General features: G+C 45.6%; 1 protein-coding gene across 1 annotated transcript in view; it reads left to right on the top strand.

The window, feature by feature from the left end:
• MSRA (methionine sulfoxide reductase A) overlaps positions 1-24,654 on the top strand; it is a 337,518-nt gene that overhangs the window by 234,654 nt on the left and 78,210 nt on the right. The window contains exon 5 of the mRNA XM_024569042.3: positions 11,628-11,734. Within this exon, the coding sequence (XP_024424810.2) occupies positions 11,628-11,734 (107 nt within the window). The remainder of the gene's footprint in view (positions 1-11,627; positions 11,735-24,654) is intronic.

Below are 24,654 nucleotides of genomic sequence, written 5' to 3'. Positions count from 1 at the left end.
GAAATTTTACCATTTTGAAAATTTTTTATACATTTTCTGATAATTTGAATATTTCAAGACTCATTATTTGGCCAAACTTATAAGTTCATAGCATAAACAGGTATGGAGTCTCAGATATCATAAGAAAGATATAATAATAAAATATTTCCATTGGCCAGCCATAAATAGAATTTCTCTTTTATAGAAGCAAATTCTATACAAAAATACCTTTTTTTAGCTTTTAGGACTAAATTGCCATAACTTTTCAAAACTATTAATGATTTTATAAGTAATGTTTTCTCATTACTGAAAAATCAGACCTTCCTGTTAGTTACAGAGTGAATATCTGTTATATAGCAAGATTCTTTTATCTTTCTTGAGATGCATTGTATTAAAACATATGAAGAACATTGTGAAAATGATAAGGAAAACGCAGTACTTCCTTTTAGAAGACAGTCACTTAATATCTCTCCTATTTCACTACATTCTACTTCGTTCTTTTCCTTAAATTACATGCTGCATGCACACTGGGGTAGTTGTGGCTGGGAGCATGCGCTTTGGAGTTTGCTAGCTCCAGATTCAGCACTGGCTTTGGGCAGACACTCAGCTTCTCTGGGGGTGTCAATCAGTCTTATCCTCAGAAAAATGGCTTTGATGACAATACTCCATGTCATCGGAGAATTGATTGAATAACATAATAAAATACGGTGGTGCATAACAAGGGCTGTAGAATCATTGGCTATTTTGTTGCTCACCTGAATCAAACGGTAATTACACTTGTAGGTAAGGGATGCTGACTTTAATAGGCACATGGATGTGTGTAACTGTAGCTAACTGGGAAAACTAAGTATTATGTAATGCAATGTTGAGACATGAAAAGTGGAAAGGATCGATTAATTTTTCTTCGCTGGTATGGCTTACATTCCTCCTAGCAGAGGCTGAGATGGGCCATTGGCATTCTGTTAAATCTGGACTGGCCAGTTTCGTAGCGCACCGTTCGTCATAGTTTCTCCAGCCCAGTTTCTCTCCCCTGAGAGTTGTTTTCACACTCCATAGGGAGAAAAGAGGTAGTTGAAGAAACTACCTCAACATATATCCCCTCCCTCCCTTCCTTTCTACCTACCTACCTTCCTTCCTTCCTCCCTTCCTTCCTTCCTCCCTTCCTTCCTTCCTTCCCTCCTTCCTTCCTTCCCTCCTTCCTTCCTTCCCTCCTTTCTACCTTCCCTCCTTCCTTCCTTCCCTCCTTCTTACTTTCTTTTAATGACACAAGGGCTATCCATCTGTGTGCTCAGTGTTTTAAATTTAAAATGAGATGTCAGTTAAAACTGACAGGATTAATTTTTCAGTCAGGTAAAGTGAAATTGTTCCATATTAATCAGGCTCTGTCAGACACCTGATTTAAAGGCCAGGTGTGCCAGGAAGGGTCACGTGGGTGACGACAGGAAGTGCCGTCTATCACCGTGAGGGATGTAGGCTCATCTACCTGTTGGAGAGGGCTGCAGTGCCTGGTGATGTTTTTTCCCATGGAGGCCAGTCATCCGGGTGGCTCTGGTGCCACTGCAGCACACAGATGGCTTTTTGGTGCTGTCTCTATGGAGACGGGGTCAGTTTAAGAAGCAAGGGATAGAGGGACTAACTCTATGTTTTTAGAATGTTTGCGATTCTGAGCAATTCATTGGTTGTTTCATTTTCGTTGAGGTAAATTGTGGAGGTGGGAGTGTTCAAAATCTAGTAGAGATACAGCTGCTAAGCCTCTCTCACGCTTATCTCACAAAGAGAATCAATAAAACGTAGATTTGCGGTCTTGAGTGAGACCAGTGCGGAATGGAGGCCGGTAGGTCTGAGAGAGAGACCACTCAGGTGAGTGTACGCCATATGCTGACCACAAGAAATTCTATCTCTTAATTTATAGCAGTTTAGCAGACGTGTCTAATGACACTTTAATAAACATATCTAATAACAGTTATCCAGCAACCTAAACAACAGAAGTGACAGAATGTAAGAGACAGCGGAACAGAAGAGGTGAGCAACAGACAGCTTGAATGAGAGCAGGACTAGTTGAAAAGCTTGAAGTGTTAGGTTGGTTTCCCCAGACACAGAGCCTGAGACAGGGATTCAGTACCTGTGACTTAGTGAAGAAAAGGAAAGAACCTCTGAGTGAGGGAGAGAAATAGGATAGGAAAGGAGAAGAAGCTGAGCAAGGCTGTGGCCTCCGGCAGCCTGGCCTTGGCCGGCTCCCTCTGGGGACAGAGAAGTTCTGGAGGTGTGGCCATCTGACTGTGTTCTGGCCAATGAGATATGAGTGAACTTCTGGGGAGGCTCTTTAAAGACAGAGGAAGTGGGAGGAAGTGCCCTTCTCTTTTTCCTCCTTCTAGTCTACAACTTGGATGTGACGGCTGCAGTACTGGGAGACGTCTCAGGCCCTTGAGAATGGGAGCCATGTGCTAAGGATACTTGAGTAGAAAGAAGAAATCTGAGTCCCTGGGACCAGGAAGCCACCCTGCCACCCCTCGGCCACCTACCTCAGCAGCTCTCACTTAAAGTGAAAACGGAAATTCTGTCTTGTTTAAGTCCCTTTCGGTTTTGTTCTGTTGAACCGATTGCAGTTCCTCATCGGCAGAGTGAGATGGGACTGCACCAAGTTCCGAGAGATCTGAGACTTTCTAAGAGATGTGGTAAGATGCTGTAGTCACCAGGAAACACATTTTGATGATAACTTCAATGCTGCTTCTTGTTTTCCTGTCCAAACTATTAAAGAAGAAGGGGGGGGGAAAGACTTTTTGCTTGCTTCCTCCATATAGTTCAGAATCTTATCTCTTTCAAACTGTAAACATGTTGATTTTAATTTGTGCTTATTCACCTAAAGTCCTTAATATCTTATTCCCCTCTTTCTAGACTTTCAACATGTAATTTAAAATGCTGTTTTACCAAAAAAGAAAACGGTCTTGTGTTCTCTATTGCAAATCTCCATTCTCTTAAATGTGGGCATTTTTTTTAAAAAAGTAAGGGAAAGAAACCACACTGGTAACCACTGAAATGAGCGGGCACATATGCAAATAGGAAGACCAAAGCCCCCTGATACTCTTTGGTAACTACTGGTTTCCACCCATCCTAGAAGCTTTCACTTCTCACGTGTTGTTTCACTTAGCTGCCTGAGTATGTAGGCTTTATGAGCCACAGTATCAGAGGTGTGATTCATTAATGTATAGCAGTGGGTCTCAACTGGGGACAGTTTTGTCACAAGGTGGGGTAGATATGTTTATAAGCTCCTAGGTAAAATGCCTGACCACCCTGTGAAGTACATGCCATTCTCCCCATTGTTCCAAATGAGGAAACTGAAGCTCGGATGGGTCTAGTACCTTGGCTGAGGTTACACAGTTAGCAGGAGACGGCAGAGCTGGTGACGGCAGAGCTGGAATCAGAATCCAGAGCTGTCTCATGACAAAACGCGTGCCTGCCGCTCGGCGTCACTCAGCCGTCTCTGGGCCAGCGTCCGTTTCTTCCCAACAACAGTCTAGAGCAGAGAAGAATATGGATTCATCCTGGTGGGAGTCACCCGGCCTATGCAACCAACATGGGTCGTCCTCTAATGAGACTGCTCCTTCGCAGTTCCCTGACCCAGAGTTAGTAATTTCAGGCCCTCAGGAATATGTCTGTCCCTGCCTGCTGTTCACCGTGAGCTGCTGGCTCCAGGAATTTCTTCAAGTAATACCTCGCAACAACTCGCAATGTGAACTTCCCTTTAAAATCTGCCCCCCCCCCCCCCCCCCGTGCAGGCAGAATGTCTAAAACAGCGCTAGCACCCAGTGTGAGCTGAAGTTTAGAAGCTCCGTTGAGAACATGAGAGCTCCTTCATCTTTTTGCTTCGTTATATTGTAGATTAAGCATTTCTCCATATTCCAGTGCCTTCTCCAGCTTTGCTGAGAGAGAGAGAGAAATCTTACAGTGGTCACAGGATGGTTTGTTCCTTCCAGAACCTAGTTGGGGAAGGCGGATGGAGAAATCTCAAGCAGTTGGTGGGTGCCAAGAGGTCAGTTCTTTTCAAGAATCCCCCAAAGCCCAGTCCTCATTAATCAGTTTAGAGAATGTTATGGAAGAATTTTAAACATAAGATGCTGTTTCTGAGCCAGGTATTCTCTTTCACCGACTACAACAAGCCCATTGCCTTCCTGGGACATGCAGACAGCCAGGTAATGTCGGTAGTTCTCTTAGATTTTCCAAGGCCAAATGGAGGGCACAGTGAACTTTGCAATACTTGTTAAATCTGTGGGAAAGAGAGCTCTGAAATTCTGATGCTCACCCAGAGTTCCACGGAATCCTGTGGCTCCCCTGAAACTGACTTTTCCATACATTTCTGGTCCCCGGTATGTCCTGTCAAGATACGTGTGTGGCCTCCTGCTCAACTGACCGGCCTCATTTCCTTCCAGGCCCTTTAGCAGAAACCAGTCTTGTCCCCTCTGCCCACCAGATATGCTACCTACAGGGCACTTTGCTCCTTTGTCTTTGATTGTTTTGCTCTATCTTCCATGTATCAACTTTGAAAGAGAAAGAGCTCTGTTGTCAGGCAGATCTAGGTTTACATCATAGGATGGCCGTGTACTTGCTATGCCACCTCTGTAGGGTCACTCGAAGTCTCTGATCTATTGCTTTCTTTGTGTCAGAGAAGGTTAAGAATACCTACTTCACAGGGCTTATGTGAGAATTAAATGGGAAGTATTGGCAAAGACCCAGTACAGGCAAATACAGGGTCAAGCTCGTAATTGTCCCTCTCCTTCCCTCCCATTTTCAGGCTATTTCTTGAGATCAAAGCTTATGACCTGATTTTTCTGTAGCCTCCATGGTGCTGAGCACAAAGTCGGCACCACATGAATACTTTATGCTGGAGAGAACATATTTGTTTGAGGAAATTGGAAAGGCAAATAGGGATTCTCTGCCCTTCAATGACATTATTTTGTCCCTTCTCGAGTTATGACTCTGGTTAATTCTTTTCGATAACAGCAATACAAAGGCTGTTTAGATCAATTTATAACAGTCAAATAAATATCTCATTTGTTTTGCAATTTAGTGGGTTAGCAGGATCACTTCTTGTGTGTCCAGCTGCTCCTAGATGTTAGTTTTCTCATCTGGGCTTCAAGCTTGCTAGAGAAGAAAAGCCCAAGACTTTGGTAAAGATGCTAACTGTGCTGCTTCTGCCTTTGCAAATAGTCCAGGTTTCTACCGTGTCCCCGAAGGCACCATGCTGTTCTACAATCCTGACCTTTGGCCTCCTGGTGATTGTCTTGCTCATGTCTATCAATTTCTCTTTTAAGACGAGAGTCACTACCTCTATAAAACCTTGCAGAACTTAGCCCCCTTCCATGCTGATCAGGTGAACTACCCACTCTTTCCTCTGAGTCCCTGTGTTTTTCTAATCCGCACTGATTTTTTCCCCATAACATCTTGTTAATGGACTCAATGTTTGTGTTTCCCCCAAATTCATATGTTGAAATCTAATTCCCAATGGGATAGCATTTGGAAGCAGGGCCTTGGAGAGGTAATTAGGTCATGAGGGCTCCACCCTCATGAATGGGATTGTGCCCTTATAAGAAGAGGTCCAGAAGTCAGTGCACCCTCTTTCTGCCATGTGAGGACCAGGAAGAAGGTTCTCACCATACACCAGATTGGCTGGTATCTTGACTTGCAGCCTCCAGACCTGTGAGAAATAAGTTTCTGTTGTTGGTAAGCCACCAGTTTATGGGTTATGGTATTTTGTTATAGCAGCCTGAGCTGACTAAGACACACCTCCAACACTCGATTATGCTTGTCGGTTTCCATTCATTTCCCCTTACTGACTAGGAAAATGATCTAGTGGAAAAATGAGACTGTGTCTTATTTCTGAATCCCAGTACCTGACACCTTGCTGGAGACAGAGAAGGATGGATGAATGGGTAGAAGGAAGAAAAGAAGGCAGACTGTCACCAGAAAAAGTGAGGGCATTTACAACTATTGTTTTTCCATGATCTTAATTGCTTTTGTTTCTTTCTACCGTTCTGCACATATTTCTGTCCCACTTTCTAGCACCCCAGGGGGTGTGAGCTCAGGAGGTACGAGATAATGTCTACAGGTCTGATCTTCCCAAACTTCAGATGAGAGCCCAGTAGTGATGAGCCCTGGAAAGCTTTTCATGGGTAAGAGCAGGGGTAGGAGAATTCACGCAAAGATTTTTCCCTTTCTTAGGTTTGTTTTCCATTGAGATGAAGAACTGGGCTATAGGTTAGCAGAGTTTAAATTTAAAGGGAAGGTAATTCTGATAAAAAGAGGTAATGAACAGTTAAAAATAAAACAGTACATTTCTACACACACAGGGGGAATTTTGATCCTCTCCTTGGGTTTATCCCTGTGACTGCTGTGTGAATGCATGTCTCAGCGATCAGTATAAATAAAGCTTTTCAGAGGGAAAAATGCCTACTTCTGGAATATCTTGTGTGATGTCATTTGTTATTTTTATTTCAAAAGTAGATCTGAAATTTTCTAAGATTATTAAAAGTTGTACAAATAAAAGTATTTAACATCTACATAATTTTTTACATTCAACAAAGTGCTTTTCAGGTTTCATCTTATTTATTCCTCCCAGCAAACCCATAGGTTAGGCCTTTGTAATTCCTGTTTTACAAAGGAGGTTTGAGGCTTAGAAAGATTAGGTAATTTGCATTAAGCAATTCAGCGGCAAAGCCAGACTTGAAAACAAGATCTTACAGCTCTAAGTCCTGGGCTTCTTACAAAAGATTTAGTAAACAGGTTTCCCTCACCCATGAATTACTGTTCTGCATTCCTAACATAAACCAATGGAGACTGAAAGAAATGGTGAAAAGTTTAATGATGCTAAACATCTGTAAATGCAATGTATTAAAAAAATAACAAGAACAGAAAATCCATAGTTCTATGGGGTTTTCAGTCTGTTGAGCATCAAATCATATTTCCCAATGAACCATCTGCTTCCAAATTTCAAGCTCCTATCCATTTAATAAGCCTCTTCATCAGTGAAATGAAAGGTACATGCATTGGAATTAACAAGTATGTGAATGTGTGGGTACAGTTGTGTTTTTAGATATTATACCTTGTCCTTAAGATGAACATTGATGGGGGAAAAATCAATCAAATTACCATTCTTATTCTTGTGTAGACCAGAGGGAGACTAATGTCTTGCCCAGTAGCACCAGACTCGAGGAAGGCTAAATAAAGGCTCCGATAGGTTTTCTCTCTATCCCCGACTGTATCTTTCTTGTCTTTTTTCCTGGCCGGGTAGGGGTGTAGCCAGAGTGACCAGGAAGAGAGTGTGTATTTTTTGTGACACGGGGGAACTTTTAGATTCATTAGAACATCCAAAAGGGGTCAGAAGGTCAGAGCTGTAAATTCAAATCTGCAAGACTTCTTCTACCTGCAGAGATGCTTGCTGTAACAGTGTGAATAACTCTCATCTTTCCAGTGAATGAGCAGTCAATTTGGTTTCTGCAAAGGGAAAGGTACAGGGACTCTGGAGCGGAGCTGTGGGCAGTGCCCACGATGTCAGTCATCTCCGGAGCTGCCCAGAGTGAGTGGGGGACACCCGAAATCTGCACAAAGAAGTCAAGGGCAACAGTGGCAGGAACTATATCAGTATTGTAGTATTACAATTAACAGATGATCAAGTTACAATTTAAATAAAGGGATCACAGCTTCAGGGAAGGGTTTAAATCTGTATCCTGGATTGCAGCAGTAGTATAGCCCCTAATTACATAAATAATACATGGATTAATTTTTATAGAAATGCATTGCCTTGAAAAATGCCATTGGTATTTTGATAGGAACTGGATTGAGTCTGTAGATTTCTTGGGGTAATATGGGCATTTTAACAATGTTAATACTTCCAATCCTTGAGTGTGGATATTCTTCCATTTATTTGTATCTTCTTCAGTTTCTTTCTTCCATATCTTATAGTTTTTCTAGTACAAGTCTCTTACCTCCTCGGTTAAATTTATTCATAGGTATTTGATTCAATGACGACAGAGGATGTGCTGCGTGTATACACAATGGAATATTACTCAGCCATACAGAGAATGAAATCTGGCCATTTGCAACACCATGGATGGTCAAGAGTATTGTTCTAAATGAAATGAGTCAGATGGAGAAGGACGGATACTGTACGATTTCACTTACATGTGAAATCTAAGAAATAAAACAAATGAACTAACAAAACAGAAGCAAACTCATAGATGCAGAGAACAAACTGATAGTCACCAGATGCGAGGGGTGTTGGGCGTGGGCACAAAGGGTAAAGGGAGTGAGAGCTACAAATTACAGTTGTAAAAATAGCCATGGGGTGTAAAGTATAGCAAAATAAATATCGTTAATGATATTGTAATAACTAGGTATGGTGCCAGATGAATGTCTAATCATTATGCTGTTTACCCGAAACTGATATAATATTGTATGTCAACTATAAATGAAAAATAAATACTTTAAAAAATCTTTAAAAAGTCACAAAATGAATGCATTGTCTTACATACTTGTCTAGAATGCCAGCCGTGCGCATCCTTTCTTCCCAACCACACGCTTCTATAAAATCTCCCAGCTGTTTCTGCCCTGAGGCAGTCATGTCACTACGAGAGGCGCTCTGAATGTGGATGTACGCTCAAGGGTTTCACTGTGCACTCTCTCAGATTACTTGTGCAAATATGATTGGTGGCAGAGCCCAGTATTGTACCATATACTTGGAATAATTCTTCATTATTCCCATGTTGTTTGACAAAAAGCTGGTTTTTATCCGTTAGCAACAATTTCTCACGAGCCTATGACAGTTCAAAGATCTGCCACCAAACACACAGATATCTATTGTCTTCAGTGTACACGGCGTACGGAGTCTTTAGAAAACCTTGTTGAAAATAGAAATGTCACACCTGCAGATTCTCTTTCACTCACATACTAGTTTCTCCTTTAAAAGAAAAATCTTCAATAGACGTAATCAACTCTGCACGGAGACCCTGCTTTTCTGCATCTTGTGCTAAATGGGGAGGGGTCAGATTTTACCTAAACCCAGCCATCCAGCGGCCTTTTTTCTTTGTGGAGAGTAATGCTACTCCCGTCGTGTCTTTATGCACAGAAGGGTGAGAGGTGGTTAGGCAAGGAAAGCCCTGCTTGTAACTGAAGGGGGGATTGAAGAAGGCCAAGTGCAAATATCGCCGAAGTGCCGTTCTGGAATGTCTGCTTCTCCAGTCTCTCGGACGCCACACCACGGGGGCTCTGTGAAGGGAGGCTTTGCTTGCGTTCATTGCTGTATCCTCAGTGCCTGGAAGAGTTCTCGGTACCTATTAGGTGCTTCATTAATACTTATACTCTAATAATACTTATAGAGTATATACTATAAGTAATATATATATACTATAATGACAGTTATATATTGTATACTATAATAATACTAGAATGCTTATGTGAACATGTAACTTACACAGAAATGAAATAGCTATTTTATTTTTTTAAAAGATTTTATTTATTTATTTTTACACAGGGGGGAAGGGAGGCAGAAAGAGAGGGCAAGAAACATCAATGTGTGGTTGCCCCTCACGTGTCCCCCACTGAGGACCTGGTCCGCAACCCAGGCATGTGCCCTAGACTGGGAATTGAACCGGCAGCCCTTTGGTTCGCAGGCTGGTGCTCAATCCACTGAGCCACACCAGCCAGGGCTGAAATAGCTCTTTTAATTTGGCATTACTTATTGGAGGAATGAGACGATTTATTTTCATTATACATTATTAAATTAATATTTTCATGTCATTATTAGTTCTTTTAGCTCCTAATTCATTCCTGGTCCCCACGTGTGGTGACCTTTGTGCACCGAGGACAGGAATGACTCTGAAGGTGGGAGAATGGGATTTCCAAGAAGTCAGCCAAGCCGGGGTGTGAACAAAGAGGCGTCAGAAATGGCCCCCCACACATGCACATGCGTACACACGTGTACACCATAGATAGCCTATGGTCTGACCCTGAACCCTACTCTAGGGTTACGAGTTAGCCCTCTGTCCCTTCTTGCAGTTTGGATCGTGAATACCAGCCGTAGTGACCCTGCGGAGTCTGCAGCTACCACAGTTACCTCTGACATCAAACATATCGGTCATTTGTAGCTTCTCCTGTAGCTCCTATGAAAGATTCTTGTATTTGCACTTGCATTTACATTTGCATTTACACAGCGAAGGTGGCAAAGCACTGCAGTATCGATTGCGGGGCCTTGGGTCACAAGGTAGGAACTCGTGCACTCCTCGTGCAACAAGTATTCGTGGAAGTGCATCGTCTGGCTGACGTTGTACCGGGCACTATGGCTGTGAAGCCCTGCCCCCTGGAAGGCTCCCAGAGGAGCAAGCCGGGGGACAGCCACCCAGTAACAGTGCAGTGTGATAAAACCCCTAAGACAGGGGGCCTGCAAGGCCCGAGGGACCCAACGGAGTCAGCGACTGTCACAGCTGTGAGGAGCGATCGAGGGAGGTTTTCCAGAGAGAAGATGCTTGAACTAAGTCTTAAAGGTTGGAAAGGGGTGAGTGTGAAAGTGGGCCCATGACACGGGGGCGGGGGGTGGAGGGAGCGTTGGCGGCAGCGTACCTGAGGAAGGGTGGTTGGGAAGATTCAGGTTTTCCTCACCACATCACTGGAATTCAGGACGTTGCTGAAGACTGTAAAGGAATCGTAAAAATATCTGGTCAAACACTAAGCCCTTGCTACGTGAAGTTTGGTCTGCTGACCCCACGCTACCCATGAGCAACTTAGAAATGCGGGACGGCAGGCTCGCCCCAGCCCTGCGGAATCTGCATCTCAACAACATGCCCAGGTGACACGCGTGGGCATTCACGTTTGAACTAGGAAACGGGTTTCCTCTGGAAGGTTGAATCTTCGCTTGGAGTTTGGGGACACTTGTTAAAACAAACTGATTCCTGAATGATGCGGTAAATGGGTGAAGATCAATAGGGGATCTGTATTAAGCCGATGGCTATTTAGCTTCGAGGACTAAATCAGTCAGTTAGAAATTGACCACCATCTGCACCCCAGCAGCTGTGACAGGGTGGAAAGTGTACTGGGCTAACGTGAAGTTCAGGGCTTTTTCCGATGAGGGGTGTGATCTTAGGCAAACCCCTTGCGCTGGCTGAACATCAGTGACTGTGTCCGTTAGAGGCACCTCCCCTGTGCCAAGCAGTACCCAGCACTGACATCAACATCCTCAGTTGGCAGATAAGTTTCTCAGTTGGCAGATAAGGAAACTTACTTGGGACTTTCGGTCCCAACTGAGGGACAACAATACCTGCCGTAGAGGGTGTCTCATTAGGATCCAAAGACATAATGTGTATCGCAGTGCTTTGCAAGGGATAAATGCACTAGGCTATGCTTTAAATATCTGCGTAGAAAAATGCACATTTATAGAGCATCTACCGTGATCCGAGACCTGTGATAAATTTACCTAAGTTCAAGTCTCTTTGTTATCATTGAAACAGGCAAAGCAAAACAGGTACATGGCATGCGTATTCAAGAAGAGAGGTATCGAGATAAAATGGAAAGCAGCACTTACCACAGGAATCATGGAGAACGTGTGATGCTGGCCTCGTTGCCCAGTTTAGCCCAGTAATCCTCTCTGCTTCCCACTCTCCCAGGCATGCGCCAAGGCAACGACCACGGCTCTCAGTACCGCTCGGCCATCTACCCATCCTCCTCCGCGCACATGGAGGCAGCCCTGAGGTCCAAAGAGGACTACCAGAAGGTAAGGTCTCCTGCCACTCCTGGGCTCCTCCGTCTGCCCCCCACCAGGTTGGGCCCCACCTGTTGAGGGAGAGTCTGATTCTTTTCACCTGGCGCTGTGTTCCGCGTGCACATTTTGGGGAAGTTTGTTTCAGCCTCTTGGAATAGAGACACTCTGCTCTATAAAAGTGCTAAATGAGATTTTAATAATAGGCCCTTGTGCATTTCTCTTTAAAAACAACTGAACATATAGTCTTCCTCCCTCTCTTTGTCCTCCTCTGCCTCTCTCTCTGAATTTCTCTTTTTCTTTCTGTATTTGTCTGTGCGGACTGACATAACAAAGTACCACCGACGGGGTGGCTTGAGAGCAGAAATGTATTGTCTCACAGTCTGGAGGCTGGAAGTCCAAGATCAAGGTGTCAGCAGAATTGGTTCCTTCTGCGGCTCCAGGCCTCCCTCCTGGACTCGTGGACGGCCCTTTCTCCTGTGTCTCTTCACCCAGTTCAGCCTGGAAAACCCTCTGTCTTGCTCGTAACAGTAGATTGAATTATAATAAAAAATACTTCTCTGAAATACAGATATTATATCATAAAATAATTATCTTCTCTATTAACTTGTGTTGTATTTTTAAAATCCCCTCCAATAGAGATTTAGTTCTTATAAAAATGAGTTGAGTTGCTTTAATTTTTAGAACTTCATGATAATGTTTAAATTTGAATTATTGTTCTATTTTCTTTTTTATTGTTATATCCACTTTATTTTTTAAATTATGTTAATTTTTTAAATTACAGTTTACGTTCATTATTATCCTGTATTAGCTTCAGATGCACAGCGTAGTGGTTAGACGGTCACGCCCTTCACAGGGAGGTCCCTTCGGTATTTCCAGCACCCACCTGGCCCCGTACATGGTTGTGACAATGTTACTGACTATACTCCTTATGCTGTACTTTACATCTCTGTGGCCTTTCTGTAACTACCAATTTGTACTTCTCAGTCTCTTCCCCCTTTTTCACGCAGCCCCCCGACCCCCCGGCCCCCCAGCTGTGGATTCACATTTAACAGCAGGGCCAGTAGCTGCTGTAATGCTGATCTGTTTCACAGTTACGTAAACAGTCTGTGCAGCAATGCCCGAGAATGTGTGGGTTCTCCACCTGTCCCCCCGTGGTGGCAGAGGTGACGGGGACAGAGGCAGTGACGACAGTGCATCTACTGATGAAAAGTTGGGAGGCCGTGCAACTCACAGTCAGCGAACTCTGAAAGCAGAGCGGGCTAAGGAGATGCTGCTGGGGCCCCACTTCTTCCTCAGCAGGTCCACCCCCACCTCACAGAGCTGTGCCCTCTACTGTGATAATCGTAGGCAGCCTGTAGGATGGCCCTCAGTGGTCTCTGGCCACGTGTAATCCCTTCTCCTCACGTATGGGCTGGATTTAATAACTCCCTTCTACTGAATGACAGAAGGGATGGGATGTTCCTTCTGAGATGAGTTGATTAAAGATTGTGACTTTCGTCTGTCACTGTCTCTGGGATCACTCGCCCAGGGGCAAACCAGCAGCCATGCCGCCAAGCAGCCCTGAGTAAAGGCTCACGTGGCAAGGGGCGGAGGCCTCCAAGAACCACTTGGCGAGCCCGGAAGCCCCTCAGCCTCAGTCAGCCCTTCAGATGAGATCGCAGCCCCAGCTGATGGATTGGCTGCAGCCTCATGGAAGACCTCAAGCCAGAGGCACCTAACTAAGCTGGGCTATAGAAACCACAAGATAATAAATGTTTATTGTTTTAAACTAAGTTTAGGAGTAATTTGAGTATATTTCTATTTCTATCCTAAAACACTTTTAATTATAAAGTATTCTTTCCCATATCCCTTTTCATTGTGACTTGTCTGATAAAGATGGGCTTACGTGGTGGCAGCAAAGCACGGGGCCTCTGGCGTCTCATGGTCTTAATTTGTATGTCAGCCGAGTGACTTTCTGTCAGGTGCCTAACACTGAGATGCCAGTGTCATCTTACCTACTTGTCTACTCAGGCAAACCTGTAAGGACGAGGGACCTCATTATGATCCCCCTATTTCAGATGCCCGGCATCATAAGGGTAAGTCAGCATAGTAACCGGAGTTAGAAAAGTAAGACGACGCAGAGAGATGAGCCAGGTGGCTATTGTAAGATTCCAGGCCAGAAATGAGGGGCTTTGGCCGGGATGGTCAAAGTCTGAATGGGATGAAGGGGTCGTTAGGAAGCACAACTCCTGGAACTTGGAACTGATTGGAAGTGGAGGACACATGGGAGGGAGGAGTCCAGGGCGACTTACACGTGTCTGGACGGTGGCGATTTGTGTGGTGGTGTGCGGGAGCTGAGGCAGATGTGTGGGGAAGGTAAGGGAAGTTTGGAGGTGTGGAGTTTGAGCTACCCATGATACGGGCATCCTGGTGGTTGCTCGGAGGAGACGTGGGCTGTCCTACCTCACAGGGAGCGTGGTTATGACTATTAACTGGGTTAATGTGTGGGAAGTACAGGGCTCAGCACATAGTAAGTGCTCAACAAATGGCAGACCTCATTATTATTGGGAGTTTGCTGACACTTGGTAAATGGAGCCCAAGTTGCTGATAGAATCACTTAGGAAGAGTGATAAGAGATGGTGGAGAAGGCCTAGGCCTGAGTAATGCCAGCATCTGAGCGCTGGGTGGGGAAATGCCTGCGCCAGGCAAGTTACTGGTCTGGGCTTGGTAGAGAGACGGCCCCAAGCCAGAACTTGAAAATGGTGCTGCGTGGTTTAATCTCACAATATGTAATTATAAAGGCAGTCTTAGTAGTTAATACTTAAAGTTCCCTATGATTCATGCTATATATAAATGGACTATTGTAATGACTCGCAGTCCCATAATACAGTAACACGAAGACACTCTGGAAGGATATTAATTTCCCTCCAGAATATCTCAAAATGAAATGGCGTGTTGGGTTTCACAACTAGAATTTTACGTGGGAAAGGTCAGTGCCTTCCCGTGATGAGGAAGGGCTGTCGTACTCCTTGTATTCTGGGTTCTACCCCAGCACAGTTTCTGACCCTTGGCTTTGAGCGGAACCACATTGATTTTAGACAACTGGCACACAAATGAAATAAAATTTGGATAGTGAATAGTAGTCAACTGTTATAATAATTTCTCCATTATTTTTGTCTATTTGCTGAATGTTAATCTTGTATTCTAGACCATTGTTCTAACCAAATGCTTTTGGGTGTTCCGTACTGAAGCATATGGGACTTCAATACAAACATTCATTCACATGCTTGGTTTTTGAAAGTAGGGTCTTGTTTGCATAGATATCAGGGTTGCCTTTGTCCCCAGCATGCAGATATGCATCGCTGTTAGTGAACATGATCACACACGACTGCTCTCTCCCCGGCTCAGAGAACAAACCCTGTCCCGTCTCTCTTACTTTATCACGTCAACGAAACTGGCCTCGGATGGCACCGGAGGCGGGGGCACGTCAGTCTGGCTCCCTGGCTAGGACCCTCAGGACTGCAGGCCTCTTACTCCCCTCCAGCTTATTGCCAGGCTGCAGGGCTGCCGCGGGCCCAGGTCCTCGTGGCATCAGAGCAGCTGCATGTGAACCACGCTCTCCTCCTCCTTTCTGGGGGTGTACAGAGCGGGAGTGAGGCCCCCCTGGGAAGAGCCCTAGGGACCCCTGGCTGAGCTAAGTCAAGTGCAGAAAGTGCTTTTCGGTCCTGACACAGCCATTGCCCAGGAGCCCTCACCCAGAAGCCCTGGCTCAGGTCGCATCCTCTGTCCACCCCTGAGAACCGGGACCCACCCTTTCACATCTACTCAACACACCACGAGGGATCAAATTACTTTCCTTTTCAGGAAGAAAGAACAAAGTGACTCCCTGTGTCCCCACCCCCGGGAGCAGGGGGCTCACTGTGCACTGGCATGTGGGTGACCACTGTCATTTCCCTCTCAGTCTGGCCACCATGCAGAACAGAGCCCAGGACCAAGGCTGCTCTGTGAAGACTTAGTGGGGCGTGTGGTGCCATGCGCAGGAGCTGAGGGAAGGGGATGGGAAAGAAAGGCAGGGAGAGCCAATTCAAGGTGGTCTCTGCTGAGGCTGTTGCTGACCGGTTGTTTGGTCCTGATGAAATGGCCAGTCACTCTGGGGGAGGCGGGAAGCAAATGTACTTTGGACGCCATCTGCCTTGGGTTTCATGCTGCACTTCAGGGTTGCTCGTGTGTGGGTTCAGGACCCTGTGTCCCTGGGGCAGCGAGCAGGAGGCAAGAGGCACGTGGCGTGGGTGTGAGATGAGGCGCCGTAGGGCTATGGCTTCGTAAAGCTGATCAGAGTCCATGCAAAGTGGGCACTGCAGCGGAGGAGAAGAGCAAGGTGAGGCCAAGGGGGTCTGAGCTGGAGCCTGAGAGGCCCCGTCCAGGCCAGGCAGCCCACCACAGTGCCTCATGGATGGTTTGCCACGGTCCAGTGACTTTCTGGAGCCTCTGTGAGAGCAGAGAAAGAGAAACACAAGCTTAATTTTCCGAAGGAATTCTGCTACAATTATACAGTTACATAATATACAGTTACATATGTAGTTTATATAATATATTTATATATAGTATATATGTAACTAAGTAATAACGATGCTGATAATAATAGCAACAACAGTACCAACTGAGTGCTTAGTACATGCTAATTGCTGTTTAAAGCCCTTTATATAAATGAAGTCATTTACATATTTCTGACTATATTTACCTCTATATATACATAGATAAAATGGATATGTTTAGATTGAGGTATTTATGTATCTCTCTTTATGTAAAATTGTATTCATTCACGTATCTGTTTCTAGTTTTGAAACTTGTATGGATTTCTAACTGTTCATTCAATTGGTATAATTAATAATATACACACCAAGAAAAAGAAATCAATAATTTGCAGTGGCTATGAGAGGTGATATAATTAGCTTTTACACCATAAAGAAGCTGATCTGTGATTGTACATTTACCTTAAAAAGTAACGTGGTTTCTAATGATCGCACAGAGGAGGGAGGGAGTCTCAGATAGCACCTGTTGCCTTCCCAGGGGGGTGAAGGATACGAGGGTGCTGAAGAGGGGCGTTGGCTTTCCCCCATTTTCTGCCTTGTGTGACCTTGAACAAACTCCTGAAACCGCAGAGGTCTTCAGTAGGAAGAGTCATTTCTTAACAACGCTAGATCAGGGTGGAGGGCTCTGTTGTTGCACCATCAACATTTAGGTTTATTTCCAGGCATGGGGAGGTTCTGCAGATGACTCCTTCCATGTGTTTCTTATCTGCGTGCTGTCTTCCCCTTTAAGTCAGCATTTCTGGCCGTGTCGCTGCGTTCTGGGAATTCATCTTATCTGAGCCCTGATGGGACCCCTACGTCCTAACTATAACATTGACTTAGGTTCCTAATTTAATAGTCTTCACTAGTTTGCCCCCCAGTGACCTCCTAGTAACCAGCTTCTTCAGCAACTTCTTCGTATGTGAAGTTGAGAGTGACGGTATTGCTTACCACGGAGCAGCCATTTGAACATAAAATTGGCTGATTTTATCACAGGGACCAATTGTTGAGCTAATTAGATGAGCAGTACTGCTGAGGAGCCAGAAACCCAAAGTGATTTTCCATCTTAACTGTGGTTCTGTGCGAAGTTGGCCGGGTTGTAGATACCAGGCTCACCGACAGCCTAGGAGAGGGGAATGGCTGAAGCGGTCTGCTTATTTCCGTTCAGACTGAACCCTGGGGCGTCTTGCAGAAGAGGGTCAGAGTGAAAGGAAAACTTCCCACGAGTTCACTGACCTTGCAAGTGCTGGACTCTGCTCCCAGCATCTGACCACTGCTTCACGCCTTTGAGGAGCTAAAGACTTTGCAGACTCGGGGGGTGTTCTCGCCTGCGGACCAAGACTTTGTAATCTTTTCATGATTGCGTTCTTGTAAATATTTTTTCAGAATTTCATGGTGGAATTCTATGCTAATACTATTAATTGGAGGAGATGAGCTGATGGATTATTAATTGTTTTCAGATTATCGAGTGTATATAGTTTACCTCCCTAGTGAACTGGGCATGGCCAACATTTTCTAGTACTGGACACTGAATCGTGGCCTTCGGCGGGGTGGGAGGTATTCACATGTGATTCTGACCTCCGGAAAATTTCTTTCTCATTTAGCAATTAAGTATTTGGATCACTGATACATTCTGTTTCTTGAAATTTGACAGAGAGAGTCAATCTAAAGATTGTTCTTCTGGCCTCATGGCCTACCTCCCCACCTCCCTCCCGACTCCTCAAAGCTTCTGGAACAGCAAGCAGAACCTTTCCTCTGGATAAACTTTGCGGTGAATGTTCAATAACCCACCATGTGCCAAATATAAAATGTTTAAAAATCCATTTCTCTCAGTCCCTCAGTCTGTTTGTTCATTCACCCATCTATCTACCCAGCCACCCAGCTACCCGTTCATCCAGCTGGATCTTCAACTTAGCTGTCCTCTTTAAGGACTTACCACAGTTTACCTTAGAGTTCACTTGTCCAGCAACCTGACATCTATACTCTGTACAGTGTCGTTTTAAAGAAAGATGCCCAGAGTGAAAGGTAAAAGCAGTAGGCAATGATTGGATTACAACAAGCATTTTTCAGAATTCCTTCAGCTTTGATCATCTAATTGTCTTCCCTAAATTTTGAATGTTTTATTATTTTGTTCAGCTTAGATTATTTCATTTTCTTCACAAAGCCCTCGGATTGCAGCCAAATGGTCAGGGACCCTCCAAGCCCTGCAGTTAAGCCCCGCCAAGTTATTATATTTGGTTTCTGCGTGTGTGTGTTGTGTGTGGGGGGGGGGCGGTGGAGGGAGAGAGAGAGAAGCAGCTTTCATTTTCAATAACCTCCCTACCCATACTACCAAGTTTCTTCTCCTGTTTTTCTAGCATAGTCTAAATGTCATCTCTATGTCAATGCTGCTCAAAATTTATGGCTAGAACTAGCCTCTGGGTTCCAGATCCCCCTAATCCACCGTGTAGTTGTTATTCCTGTTTGTTAACGTAATATTTCCTAAACTGGAGGCTTCATTACCACCCCACACTCCCTGAAACAAGCCCCACAGCTCTTCCCGCCATCCCCATCATCATCTTTAACTCGCTTATGCAAGGCTTCTAGGAGTCATCCCTGGTTCACCTTTTCCTCACTCCTCACCTCCATGTAATCAGATTAACCTACACTCTGCCTCTGAATATATCTCCACTGTGCCTCCTCTTTCATTTCCGTGTTCGTCTCCTAACTCCTGGGCCACTGAACTGCTGACCTCTCTACACACCGCCGACTGGCACAGGGCAGTCAGAGCCTCTTCCTGAGTCTAACTCTGGTCGTTTCCTTCTCCTGTGTCGGCTCGCCTGTGGCTTCCCCACGACATTGAGAGTGAAACCCAAACTCCTTAGCCTACAAGGTTACACACCATCATTTTGCTGTCTTCCCATAAGACATGTGTAACTTCTACCAGAGTGCCGAGTTCACGGAACTGTATCACGGCATACAGTTCTTGTTCAGGTCTCAGAGTTGTTGAAGCTGAAGAGATCTGGGAACTCAGGATGAGAACTACAGTCACTCATGGAAAATGTTGCAGCTGCGCAGGTTCTGTAGTTCTTTGTATTCCAAAGTCAACTCCTGTGAGGACTCACTCACTGCTGCCACCAAGAGCCCAAATTCAGAGGTTCGAGGAACTGCTGCTTTGTTTAGCGTGTTTTCTAGACCTGCAGGAATCAACTACTGCATTGACCGTGGCCTTCCGTACCACAAAGCCTATCTTGCTGTCGCTCTTGACACAAGAAATTGCTAAATATCACAGCCATAGAACAATATTTGGGGAGATGAAGTCAGTGGTTGGTATACGAAGCCATCTTTCTTTCTCTAATTTGCCAAATCTCTTTTTGCCCCTACCGTAGTTACCTATGGCTACTGTGACAAACTTCCAAAAGCCCAGTGGCTCAAAGCAATAGAAGTTCGTTCTCTGACAGTTTTCCTGGGTCAGGATCGAAGGCTTCAGCTGGCTGTGCTCCCTCCGGAGGCTCTGGGGGAGAATCCCTGTCTTGCCTCTTCCAGCTTCGAGTGGCTGCCGACATTGCTCAGCCTGTGGCCTCATCACTCCAGTCTCTGCCTCGGAGGTCGCGTGGCCTCCCGCTCTTCTGTGTCCAGTCTCCCTCTTCCTGGGTCTTATAAGGACATGTGACGTCATTGAGGGTCCACCAGATAATCCAAGATAATCTCCCCATCTCGTGCCCTTCATTTAACCATATCCGCCAGGTCTTTTCCATATAAAATAAGGTTCACATGTGCCAGGGATTAGGACATGGGCATTTGGGGGTCACCATTATTCAGTCCACCAGAGTCCCCCGGGCCTGTTTCCAACATGCCACTGTCACATGTCACTGCCTCAAATGGGACTGAAACTGGGGCCCTTCTCTCCTGGGCTGCCCAGGAGAGGTTGGCTGTGCTGACCAAGTGGGGGCCCACCTGGCTTCCAGAGAGGATGGAACCAAGTCTTCTCTCTCGGGTCTGCGTCTAATTTTGAAGGGAAGTGGGAATTCACATAAGCTAGTCTTTCAAACATCTCTGCCTTCAAAAAAGGCCCAGCCTCACCGCCATGCTACTTACCAAGATGCAGTAGCATACAAAACGTAAAAACAGAAGAAAATCCCGAGAGCTAGATTTGGGGGAAGTTGGGGTAGGGAATTGTGTGTGTGTGTGTGTGTGTGTGTAATCAAAATAATGCTTGAATGGTTGGCAAGAATATTCTAGTACTCAGTCACTACTCGTGAATCCCTGACTTTCCTGGTCTTCATTTTAAAATGGTCCAAGTGTGGATAACAAGATTTCCTCATAGGCTTGTTATCAGAATTAAATGAGATTTTACATATATGTAGTGTACCACTTGTTATGGACGCAATGTATATACAAACACTAGCTCACACGTACACACCGCTGCCATGTACAAGTCACCCAATATACTCTTACAGTAACTGCGGCTGAGCCACTTGCCCCTTCAGCTTTCCAATCCAGAAAGTAGTTTTAATTTTGGCAACCCAATCAAGAAAAATTAAATATACTTAGTAAACATCCAGTTATGCCATAATCGTCATAATATAACTGGACTTGATCATTTCCTACCAAGAGGTACAGACTCTTTGTGTCTTCTTATAAACATCTATAGGCTGAAAATTTTTAAATGGCCCTTCTTCCTTAGCTTCCCTACCTTCCTCAGTAAACTACCACATTAATTATCTTGTCGAATATTACACACTGATTAGTTGCCAGATTTGCATCACAGCTGTTTCAGGTACACCTACCTGAAGGTGGTCTCGTGAAGTTTGCCCCGACAAACCGTGCTGTACACAGTCCCAGACGCCCGCATGTCACAGTGCTCCTTCCTGCAGCCTGTTTCCCGGGAGCTCTCCTGGCCCTCAGCGAGCTCGGTCACTCGCCCCGTCTTCCCTGAGGCCTGGTGCTGCGCTCGCACCTCGCAGACTGCCAGCGAGTATCTGTTGGCCTGGACCGAAAAGGTGTGACCGGATAAAGAAGGCCGCCGTTACCCTTTGTGTGGGCCGAATGTTCATTTTGCGCTCCCCAAATGCTCATGTGGAAGCCCTAAGCCCCAGTGTGATGGCATTTGGAGTTGGGGCCTTGAGAGGTAATTAGGGCTAAATGAGACCGAGAGGGTGGAGCCCCATGATGGGATTGGTGCCCGTGTAAGAAGGGGCACCAGAGCGCGCTCTCCACGTGCACACGAAGAAGGGGTCATGTACGCACACAGTAAGACAGCGGCCATTTCTGAGTCAGAATGGTCCTCGCAATGAAACCTACCCTGCTGGCACCTTTATCTGGGACTTCCCAGCCCCCCAAATTGTGACAAATGAATGCCTTTTGTTTTAAGCCACCCAGCCTGGGGTACTTGGTTAGGACAGCTCAAGCTGACCAAGACACCATAGAGGGGTGGAAAGAACCACAGCCTTGGATGAGAACCCCAGCTGGGGTCCTGCTCTGCCTTTACCGACCATGACCTCGGACAGGTCTTTAAAGCTCTAGTTCCGTCTGTGAAATGGGTGAAATAAAAGTGAAATGTTTTAAAATAAATCTCAGCAGTTTTCAGGGCTTTGTCCCGTGTGCCATGAGTGACCCTCACTCCCACGTGGGGAGGTAGCTCAGGATCTGTTCTCCTACCTGCCCGAGGAGGAACCGAAGCTCCGAGGGTTTCATTCACATTCCCAAGATGACCCACAGGGGACATTGGGAGAGCCAGATTTATTTGACTCTGAATTCCATGTGCTTTTCTCACACACTGTGTGGAGGTACCTAGCAATCTGTCAAGCAATTTTTACGAATATCAGGGCTTCATGGGGTGACTCCACAGACAAGGCTGCCTGCATCCTGCTTCTCCTGAGGCCCTTAGATTTCAAACCATGGTGAAAATACAGGACCAGAGAATCTTCCTTTCTATCATGAATTGAGAAAATAGCAGGGTTGTTTCCATGCCTTTGTTCACAGGTAAACGGGTAGGTTGCCTACCAGAAGTACCCCCTCGCAGCCTCTTGTGTTCCCTGTGCTATGGTGTTAAACCAGTAGGAGCACCAAAAGACTCTGCTTTCACCAACACCAAAAGCCGCTTATTTGCATAGTAGGACCCTGAATAGCCACGGGTAAATGTCAGTTGATATTTTGTGGCTGGGGAATTAGCCAGTTCTTCTTTTTAATTTTTTTTATTTGTGCTATTGTTTAAAGCATGGAGTTATGATTTTTAAATGCCCATGGAAAGGACCTGAATAATTCATTCACTTACCTTAGTGAAAGAGAAAAATCCCCATTTGTATGCCCAGCATTAAAGGGGCAATTCCTCTCACACCCCTCTTGTAGCTTTGTGGTTATCATTACAGGCATCATTGTGAACTCTAAATAAGAACTTGTGAAAGAAGTGTTTTAAAAGTGCCCATTTCTGGAGTTAGATGTCTCTGTTTCTATGGACGCAGCCATACAGGCAGCTGAATCTGTAGCCATAATGGTTTAGTTGCATCTAGGTGATTATTTTCATTCCCACTCATTACTGTGTGTTAGACTCTCTGTGTATGAGCACAGACTGCCCTTTCTCGCACTGTATTTAGAAATATCTGCATTACCCCTGGGCATTTGTTCATTAATAGGGAGTGGGGAGAGGAAAAGCTTGTAATAATAGGCTTTACATATTATTAAACTGTGCATCCCCATTTGGGTCCAAATGGAAAATCTGGTTTGTGCCACTGCCCTCTGGTGGTGGTAGCCTGTGGCTGCAGTGGCACGGAGCTGCATCTGGGGCGGAGTCTGCCCTGTAAGGGCAGCTTCCAGGAGCGATGCTGACAAGGACATTGCGGGCCTTCAGTCTTCTATTCAGGCCCACTGCTTTGCATTCGTGTGCTTTGCAGGCACCTTAGGATTCCACTTACTGGGCAGAATAATGATAGAAGAAAGCATTCTTGTGAGGACCAAGGAGACATTTTCATTTTATGGGGGCATATGCACAGAATAACCCAGATGGAGCTGGAGTGATATTTGAGTGAATTCACATTCTCTGTGGGCCATGCTCCCACTCATCTTTCAAGGTCAGCCTGGGAACATGCAGGGGCTCCCAAAGTGTGACGTAGGTACCCCATGTGGTACACAAAATGACTTCGGGGTGTATCTAGGTGACCCTTTTACATTTAAATAGTAGTGTGTTTGTCTCAACATGTATTAGGAGCTATGCAGGGTGTGTTCGAAGTCCACGAGTTCATCGATGTCATTGCTGAAGTGAAGACCAGGACGTGGTGCGGGCACACACAGCTGCGTTCTTTGCGGCCACGTGCCACTTGGTTGCTGGGGCAAACCCCGTGGAGCTGTGGGGAGGATTGGGACAACAGTGACACTGCTACTGGCTAATGGTGTGACCTTAACCCCTCTAAGCCTGGGTCCCCTGATTTGCTACATAGGGTAGTAATGACTACTTCTTAGGGTGTCGTAAGCACTATATGACAACGGCATACAGGTCAAGTGTCTGTCACAGGATTGGTGCTCTCATTTCCCCACACCCCAGGACACTTCTCAGAGTCCGCCTTTGCCCACGTTCTCCTCCTCCTGAGCTGGCCATGCTCACCTCATCCCGCTTGTTTTGAGAGCTCCCGTGTTTCTTTTCCTTCCTAATTGTAAGTGGGGCCTGCCCTTGCTCTGCATCCACCCGTGTGGCAGCTCATACAAAGCCGGCACTCCGTGAATGTTTGTTGGGGGAATAAGGACAAGGGCAAAATAATGCTAAGCAACATTTTCCCATCCCCTGGCACACTTAGTGCATTTCATCCATCGGATTAGGACAGGATCTGTGCGTCGTCCCTCCTGTCTCACTGATTCATGTGGTCTGATAACAGGAACAGGATTAGGTTCCTGCCCATTGGCTGCAAGCTGGGAGGAAAAAAGGCCTGCGGCGTCTAGCGCCTGCCTGCTGCTAATATCACTCTTATCTTACCTACTAATATATAGGTTTAGCGGGTGCGCCTGCGTGCACAGGCTCTGCTTGTTAATTTCAGTGGAAGATAAATGGAAGGCAGTGGAAACATTTTAAACTCGGTATTTCAGCAAGGATAGGATCTATTTGAGAGACAACAAAAGAGCCTTTGTTGCTCAAGCAGGTAGATTTATAAGCCTTGCCCTGGTTTAGTCTATACAGAACGGCCTTAGGAGTGGTACGTTCACCAGGGGGGAGGGAAGTAGGAGCCCTTCCATTTTAGTGGCAACAAGAGTGAAACAGGTCTGTTGTTTGCCTACAGAGGCCACGCGCTTGCCGTTAAAATCCCCATGGATTTTGTCTCAGCTCTGTGTGGTGCTGAGATTCTCCAGTTCACCACAACAGAGCCGTCCGGCCAGTTCCTCGGCGCCTGCTTGTCTTTCGGCAATGGAGGCGAT

The sequence above is a fragment of the Desmodus rotundus genome, chromosome 9, assembly GCF_022682495.2.
Source record: "Desmodus rotundus isolate HL8 chromosome 9, HLdesRot8A.1, whole genome shotgun sequence".
Lineage (NCBI taxonomy): Eukaryota > Metazoa > Chordata > Mammalia > Chiroptera > Phyllostomidae > Desmodus > Desmodus rotundus.
The sequence above is the reverse complement of the archived record's forward strand: the minus strand, read 5'-3'. Positions and strand labels throughout refer to the sequence as shown.